Raw genomic sequence first — 8,326 nt, 5'->3', positions numbered from 1 at the left:
CCAAGCCTTTGCCAGTACAGGACATCTCTAGCCTTAAAAGCCGCCCCAGCCTGGGCAGGAATCCTCACACCCTTGCACCGCACCAGTCCCGTAAAGGTCAGCTGAAGACGTTACCTTACAGTGCTTGTGTTACTGGTGTGCACAGAGTCTTTGTCAGTCCCACAGGATGCCTGTTTATTTCCTTGCTTCACCCTGCAGTCAACTCACCGCCAACAGCGAGGGAACAGTTTGAAAAAGGACTGGGCGCGCCTCTCCCCTTGCCAGCGCCGGGAGCCACGCGCCGCTCCTCCCATCACATCATGTACCACGCTGCAGCTCCCGCTGCCACCGCCACGCAGGCCGCCAGGATCAGCTGCACCAGGGGCTGCTGCACCAGGGCCATGGCCCCATGGTAGGGACAGCCGGGTCCTGCCGTGCCTGCTGGGACACAGAAAGCGGCATTAGTGCTGCTGGCTTGTGTCACGCGCGTGTGGCAGCTCTGTCGTTGCCCATGACCCACCTGGTTTGTCTGCGTAGTAGGGGCATTTGCGCAGGTCTCCTTTTCCATCGTGGACTGGGAAGCCTCCATCCTCAGCTGCTTCTGTCAGCGACTTGCCAATCTGGTCCAGTTCATCAAACACCTGCCAGCGGTCACAGCAAGTACATGACATGGGCAGAGCCAGGTAGCTTTCACCCACACCCTGGAATGAGCTGGAGAACTGGCAAGAGCCGCTCCTGCCTCCCTCCCCCAAAGACAGCACGTGCTGCTCATCCCCGAGCCCTGGCAGGCAGCCCTGGGGTGACAGCTGGCACATCCTACGGCTCTGAGAAGGCCCAGGAGCGAGACAGATGTGGCAGGACCCTCCTGTTCACCTGCCAGCCTGCTGCGGGGGGGAGTAGGGGGCAATGCACCCTCCCTTCCCTGCTGCAGCTCCTCCCTGGGGATCGCTGCTCCTGTGCGGGCCGGGGCCAGGCAGCCCCTCCAGCTCCGCTGCCAGCGGTTTCCATAAGGATCCTGAGAAAGGAGCCAGCCCCATCCTGCTGCCTGTCTGGCCAGACACAACCAGCTACTACCAGCACAGATTAAAGCTTCCCCACAGTAGCTAAGATGAGGCTCATCCCCCTGGGGCAGGGGGGCAGCTCAGTCAGGTTTTACGAAAGGCAAACACTATGGGAAGGAACAGGAGGCTACAGACATTTCTGGGCATTGGGCAGCACATCAGCCGTGAGACAGGAGATGAATTGTAACCAGCGTGGTGCAATATGCGCAAACTGTCTGAGACTGTCTCGGAGCGAGGGCTCTGCTCTCCCTGGGGCTTCAGAGCCACACAGCCCACAGGAATCCCGTACTGAAGTCACCTCAGTTTTGCCCTCCCCAAAGGCTGCGCTGTGGTGCTGGAGCATGGGAGGAATTCCTACCCAGCACCAGCAGCTAGAGGTAGAACCATTCAAACCAGGCGCTCTGGTGGGCTCAGACCCAAACCACCTTGCCTGGATGAGTGGTCTGACTGAATTAACCTGCGCCTAAGAGTTGGTCCAGACCTGAAAGCAGCAGCAGCACGTACACACAGAGGGGCTCATCGGGGTTAGTACCTGCATGTTGAACCTGAAGGCTTGGTTGGCCTCTTCCACGATCCTTTCCTTGGTGTTCTTGTCCAAGTCCAGAGCGTTCATCCTCGCTCTGTAGAGCTGCTTAAACTGCTGCGCGTTGGAAATGTTGTCAAACGTGTAGAATTGGATCCCTTCCTCAGTACTGGGCAACTTCAGGGCCCTCTGGGCTACCTTCTTCAGCACTTGGCCACCTGAGAGGTCTCCCATGTAGCGTGTGTAAGCGTGAGCCACCAGCAGCTCTGGCTCGTGCTGTCCCACGTGATGGATTCTGTCCACATAGCGCTGAGTTGCCTCTGAACACTGGATCTTCTCTTTCCACTCTTCTCCATAGAAATATTTCAGGTCTTTAACCAATGCTTCCCTCCGATGAAGCTCCAGGGGGAAATACAGAGGGGCGAAGACGGGGTTGTCCTTGTTGCGATCCATTTCCTCTTCCAGAGCAGAGTAGGTGAAGTAAAGCGCCTCGGTGGCCAACTACGGACAAAGCACAGCTGCTGTGAGAAGCCATTCGCTAGATGGGCACATCACACCTTGGGACTGCTCCTCCCCGGCCGGGAGCTGGGGTAAACAAGGAGGAAATCCCCAGGTTGGACACAGAACCAGCCTGGAGAGCCCATACCAGGCATGTATCGCTCAAAGGATCAGCGGCTCTTCTCCACCCATGATCATAACAACATTCCCTACAGAGCATGAGCTAAGAATCGGTCTGATGTTGCCAGCTGCGTGCTCTGGGTCTCCTGTCACCTTGAGAGCAAGGCGCAGGGACTAACTTAATCCAAAAGGTCCAACTGGCACCAACAGCCTGGTGCTATAGGAGACTACTGTCTATGCCAAGATCCTCAGGATCAGACAGAGCTGCTCAGACCCAAAACAGAGCAGGAAGCAACCTGACCTGAAGTCTGTGGAAAAGAGCCAGTCTCCAGAGGATGGAATAAGTGCTGTAATCCCACCAGGATTTCAGTCCTGAACAGCTTACGCCACCAGTATCTGTGCCACAGCCACACCTGCCATGAGTGGCCAGCAGATGTGTGGCCAGTAGCCCAGCACTCGTACCCCAGCAGCTTTGTGCAGGGCCAGCACGCTCCCCACCCCCTGGGTCCCGGCTGAGGGACACACCAGGCAGGAGGCACCACCAAGGGTCCTCCCGTAGTTCTGACTATTCAGTCATGCCACCTACAAACTGGGTTTGTCCCCATCCCCTCCACACAGGGCAGTGGGGCTCTGCCTCAGGGTCCCCATCCGTCACTGGGTGCGGCACAGAGCTGCTCTGGCCGGGGAGCAGCGCAGCGCTCACCTTGAAGAGCTCCTTTTTGATCCGTCCTTTCAGGAAGTCCTTGACAAACTGCGTGTTCTCTGCACGGTCATGAGATTCCTTCGTCCCCTCCTTCAGCAGCTCCGACAGGTCGGTGGGGCTGCAGGCAAACAGGGAGAGCTCCTTTCACCCCACTGCCACCCGCAGTAACCAGTTTGTCCCTGCTGTGCTTGGAGGGATACCCCCCCCCACCATCCCAGGCCCAGTTTGGAGAAGGCACAAGGGGGGACCCCTCAGGCCAGCCCCACAGGCTGGAACTGGTCCCACCAGGAGGAAGCAGCAGGGTGACAGCAGCCTGAGGCTCCTTCCACAGATGCGGGTGTCCACGTGCCAACTGGACTCGCCGTGCTGGGAGGACTGGGGCTCACACCCAGGATGCTGAAGCAACTGCCAAGGATCCTTTGATCCCTGCACCATTACATTTGCTTCCCATCCACAGGAGCCCCAGCAGTGCTCCGAAAGGAGGCTTTGGGCATATGAAGAGCAGCGACCAGGGCAGGCTGAAGGGCCCAGGAGCCTGGTGGAACCCTCCTGGGTCACTCTGCAGAAGGAGAAAGGCTCAGGTAGGAGCAGATGCATACACAGGCAGGACCCTCACTTTTCCGACTTGGGTTATCAACTGCTGGAGAAGAGATGAGAGCCCAATGACAAAACAGGGCAAGAACACCCTTAAAAATCTGTTTATCTTGAATTACACTGGTTTTACAGGTTTTTACAAGTTGTCTTTCTAAAAGAAGAAAAAAACAACACCACTCTCTGATTTCAGGTTACAGCCACTGCACCTCCCTGGAGCTTGGTATGGAGTTATAACACCTCACGCTCACTCAGAATGAAGCACCTCCCCGTTTTATGATCAGTTTGCTACAGAGAGCACGTTTGTTTTCAGCTGGAAGAGCCAGACTTTGAGCACTCCAGATCCACAGAGTGCCTGAACACTGCAGCCAGCAGGCTGGACAAGGCCTGGGTGTGCCGGGAGAGCCAGGCAGCACTCACCTCCTGTGAAACGCAGCCTGTCACCGCAAAGAGAAGTCAAGCAGCTTACTGGGGTATTCTGGGAAGCACCCTACTCACCCTTCCCGTTTTCCAAGTCTGAAGCCTGGGCTTTTAGAACATGTGTGCAAATTTGTCTATTAAACTAACCTCCAAGAAAATATTCTTTCCTAGACCAGAGGGTACTCAGCAAAGGCAAGAGAGGCGGCTCACTGGAGCAGAGTTCACTCCTAGAGTCATCTTTCAAAACAAGAAGCTGCTATCACATGAGACTGCCCAGCACGCCCTGGAAAACTGGCTCACCTTGGCCACGAAGGAACAAACACAACTGCAAATGGTCAAAGCATTTCTGAAATGCGAGTTTGACAGCAGAGACTGAAAAAATAGCTGCTTGTTGTCAGCCTTAGCCAGATGGCTCCTTCCCCTCCCTTCCACCCTTCCAGTACAGGTTGATTAAACAGATTTTACTGCACATATACTTGATTAATTCCCTACTGGAGTTCCTCACTCCTTTTCAGATGAAGGGAAGGATCACCCCTTTACCTGGAAGGTCTCCTGCCTTGCCCAGGACCGTGTCTGTGCCATGCTGTGAGACAGCACTCACCTGACATTGTCATCTTCCGTTTCCTCATAGCGCAAGACTTCCCCATCTCCCGCCTCTGAGCCCTCCATAGCTGATGGCATTGCTGGTCGTGCTGGAGATGAGACAACCTGAAAGGCAAAATTAGAGAGGGGTTTTAGAGGGAAGCTGCCTTGGCAAAGGGATGCTATGAAGTGCTGAACAGCCCAGCAAGGAGCCTCAGAGCTGCCCACCAGGCAGGGAGGTTAGAGCAGCCACCGGCCATTTCTGCTGCACACCAGGCAGAAGAGTATATGAAGAGGAGCTTCCAAAGCAGGGGCAGATTCCCCTGCTCTGCCTTCCCTGGGGTGTACTCCATGAAGAGTCAAAGCAGGTGCTATCTAAACAGTGATCTGCAGACAGTTCCTGCTGCCACTCGCACACTCCTCTCTCTGCAAACCCCAGAAGCCACTAGCATCTCCCTCCCCTTTTGGAAAAGGAAAAAAGTCTCTTCGGACATAGCAGGATGCACAAGATGTTCCCAGAAGCAGGAGCAAGACACCTGGCGTACGCCAGCCAAACCCCCTGTTAAGCCAGAAATCCAGGCAGCTCATTTATAAAATGGATTTGTAATCGGCTTTGTGCAGAGCAGCACCACCACCACTGCACCCGCAGCCTTGCCAGGTGAGCAAGGAACCGAGCAGCTTGCTGGCTCTTGGGAAAGCACTCACTACAAGGCACCCATCCTCCATGATCCTCCGGCGCCTCCGGTGGGCTCCATCCACAGGCTGGCTGCTCAGCCCGCGGCTGGGGAACAGCAGACAAGCAGCTGTGAGCTCGTCAAGCTCGTGAGCACAGAGCCAGAACCAGCCCATGAGCTCTGCTGGCTCCCAGCTCCCCCGAAGCACACCAGTTATAAATTAACTGTCCTTCAGCTCATCACCCCCGAGCTCCTAAGCCCTGTTTTACAGCCGCTCTCGCTGCCCTCCATGCTCCAGCACAGGAGCCAGGTCCGAGCACCCGTCCCCGGGTGCAGCACAGCGAGGCTCAGGCACAGCGCTCAGTTTGGGGGACACAGCACCAGGGTGAAGGTTCACCCTGCAATCACGCAGGGCCTTCCCCAGGGGAGCACAGACCAAAACACACCCCTTTGTGATGTGAGCCAGCCCAGCGCAGCAGCAGAAGCCATCAGGGGTGACAGCCCTACATCCCCATTGCCTTCCCTGTGGGACAGCACACGGCACAGCCTCCCCATCCCTCGGGTGGAGAAGTTTGGGGCAGGAGGATGCAGCTGGGGCAGAAAGGCACACCAGCACTGGGCCTCTGAGCTATCTGGGGAAACCAGGTTCAGGTGCTGTATGGTCTGTTTGATCGCTCAGCAAGAACCTTCATTGGGTCAGCAAACAGGACCTACCCCCACCCATCCCTGGAGGGGTTCAAGGCCAGGCTGGATGGGGCTTTGAGCAACCTGGGCTGGTGGGAGGTGTCCCTGCCCGTGGCACTGGATGGGCTTTAAGGTCCCTTCCAACCCAAACCATTCTGTGATGCTATGATCACACAGCTCCAAACATCAGGAAATGCCCACTGCAGGGAAACTAAAGCCGAGAGGGAAATAACCTGCCTGGGCTCAACCAGGAGCCTGGCACGGGGGGACCAGCCCGCTCGCCTCCCAGCACAGCCACACAACTTCTCATGACACCCTGGCTTTCTGCTCCGCTCGCTCCAGGCCAGGCACCACTCAAGAAAAGCAGATTCCAAAATTAAACTAGATAAACTGGTTCCAACTTATCTTATACTTCCAGAGCGCCAGAGTCCTGGAGGAAGGGTGTGCTGCCTCTGCATGCTGCCAGGCCTGCAACAGCCACTGGTACGGCGCAGCAGGCAAGAGGAGAGCTACAAACAGTGCTCTTCATCCCCTGGAAGAGGCCTGAAGGGAGACATCAAATCCCACCCAAAGGAACCCAGCAGGTCAAGGCTCAGAAACTAGTAGTTAACAGCAGCAACGGTCAGAGGCTCCCCAGCTGTTCACTGTCTGCTGTTGGAAGAAGGGGTTTGCACACAAAAAGTTATTTCAGGACTTGGGTGCACTCTCAGACTTGTATCTCCCATGGCTTTTTTTGTAAAGGCTCCACCCGACACACTCATCTCTACAGCAATACGCAGGGCAGTGATGACAGCAGACTCTTTAGCCCGAGGTGAGGACATTACACGTACAGGAAAACACCGAAGCTTAGATTTTTCCTGATACTGTGTCTAGTACAGACCCCTCCCTGTCGGGCCATGAATTCAAGAGACAAGTCAGCACAAATCAAAACCCTGTCCTTTTCCGTGTTAGGATACTGCACCAGAACTCGGAGGAGGGGAGATCAAAACCATCACAACTCTGTGCAACAGACTGTTGCTTTTATTCAAGGAACTGGCAACTGAAAGCCCACGACATGGTCACTGGTCAAACCCCTGGTGTCTCAGAGCATTCTGCTCCTCTGACAGAGGCAGTATCCTACACACCGAGGGGAGGTTCGAGCAGCCGTCCACCTCCGCTGCAGAGGCTGGAACGTCCTTTCATTTGCTGTGAGGAGCTCTGCTCATCCAGCCCCTGGCTGATGTTCAGGGTAAACACATACCTCCCCCGTGCCCTGACAGCAGCCTGTCTGGGAGAAACCCAACAGCTACCAGAGCCGGGACAGCAGGGCCGGAGAGAAGAGAGAGGTCTGGTGCAGAACACCTCAGCGCTCCAAACATTTCTTCTCCAGTAACAGTGTTCAAATCCCCTGGGAAAACATCCCTATCTCATCTAGCCAGCAATTAGTTTTCCCCGACACGCATTTCCACAGCAAGCTTCCCGCTCCAGGTGCACAGCCACTAGATCCCAATAATCCTGTGCTGTTTGAAGGAAGCAGGCACTGCTGCTGCAGGGAAGCGGGACTGGAAGTCCTGGCTTTGCCTGGGCACCCTCAGGGGAAGCTCAAGAACTCACAAACACCCAGACAGTACAGAGTTCGTGGTTGCTGTACAACTAGCATACAAGGTGTTTCCCCCCACACAGAGCTGACATCCTTGCTTTGACAAGCAGCAGAGCATGGCTGGACCCACCCGAGCATCGCTGCAGCAGAGACAGACCCCAGAACTCCAGACCTGGCAGCTTGGAGGGTCATCACAGAGGTGACCCGGCAAGAACATCAGCAGAGCTTCATGACTCCTCCTCCCACTGGGGAGGTATTTAGCACTGGCTGCTGCTGGAGATCGAGCCTCACAGGATAAATTACTACATTATCAGATCCCAGGTAGGTTTAAGACTTCACCTGGACACAGCCTAAACAGAGGCAATAATCCAGGTCTGAGACACTTTTAGCAGTGCCCATGCAAACGCTGCTTCTGTCCCCCAGCACTCAGTCCAGCACCTCAACAAACTGACCAAGGAGTGACACTGCCCGTGAGCTCACAGATCACATCCAGTTCCACGCGTCGGTAAGCGGCGCTTCTGTTGGGCAGCGCATCAGGAATCTATCTCCTCACGCCAGCTAGAGCAGCACAGGGGGCACGTCAGTCTGGGGGAGGAAGAGCGAAGTGACAGACACCCACGAACTCACCGACCACCCCGTGCTGCAGGGACAGCCAGCGCTCACCCCGCTTCCTCCAGGAGCTGCCGACGTCCCTGGGACCCCCTGAGCAGGGCCGGTGACAGGCAGCACGGCTGATGTACGCAATGGGCACAAGCGCTCGGCTCGTGAGGCTCCAACACGATGTTTGTTTTGCCCAACAACGGGAAAACAGGGCCAGCAAAAGGCCTCCGAGGCCTTCATCCCCCGAGCTCTCCCCAGAGCTTGGCTGGGTCGGAACAGCCCAGGGCCGCTCCCCAGGGCACCATCTCTGTC

General features: G+C 56.1%; 1 protein-coding gene across 2 annotated transcripts; it reads right to left on the bottom strand.

Moving 5' to 3' along the window:
• Nucleotides 1–292: 292 nt before the first annotated feature.
• Nucleotides 293–4,588, bottom strand: HMOX2 (heme oxygenase (decycling) 2). 2 transcript variants are annotated; one of them, XM_010083478.1, is made up of 5 exons: nucleotides 4,497–4,588; nucleotides 2,885–3,002; nucleotides 1,573–2,064; nucleotides 500–620; nucleotides 293–420 (listed from the first exon to the last, which is right to left on the bottom strand). In XM_010083478.1, exons 1-5 carry the CDS (start codon nucleotides 4,574–4,576, stop codon nucleotides 293–295), a joined length of 939 nt encoding a protein of 312 aa, XP_010081780.1. In that variant the 5' UTR covers nucleotides 4,577–4,588. The 2 variants fall into 2 exon arrangements, with proteins under 2 accessions (XP_010081780.1, XP_010081781.1); XM_010083479.1 differs by having other exon boundaries at nucleotides 293–417.
• Between the last annotated feature and the right edge of the window lie 3,738 nt (nucleotides 4,589–8,326).

This window comes from Pterocles gutturalis, unplaced genomic scaffold, assembly GCF_000699245.1.
Source record: "Pterocles gutturalis isolate BGI_N339 unplaced genomic scaffold, ASM69924v1 scaffold45850, whole genome shotgun sequence".
In the NCBI taxonomy this organism is placed as follows: Eukaryota; Metazoa; Chordata; class Aves; order Pterocliformes; family Pteroclidae; genus Pterocles; species Pterocles gutturalis.
This window is presented reverse-complemented; position numbering and strand designations above follow the sequence as displayed.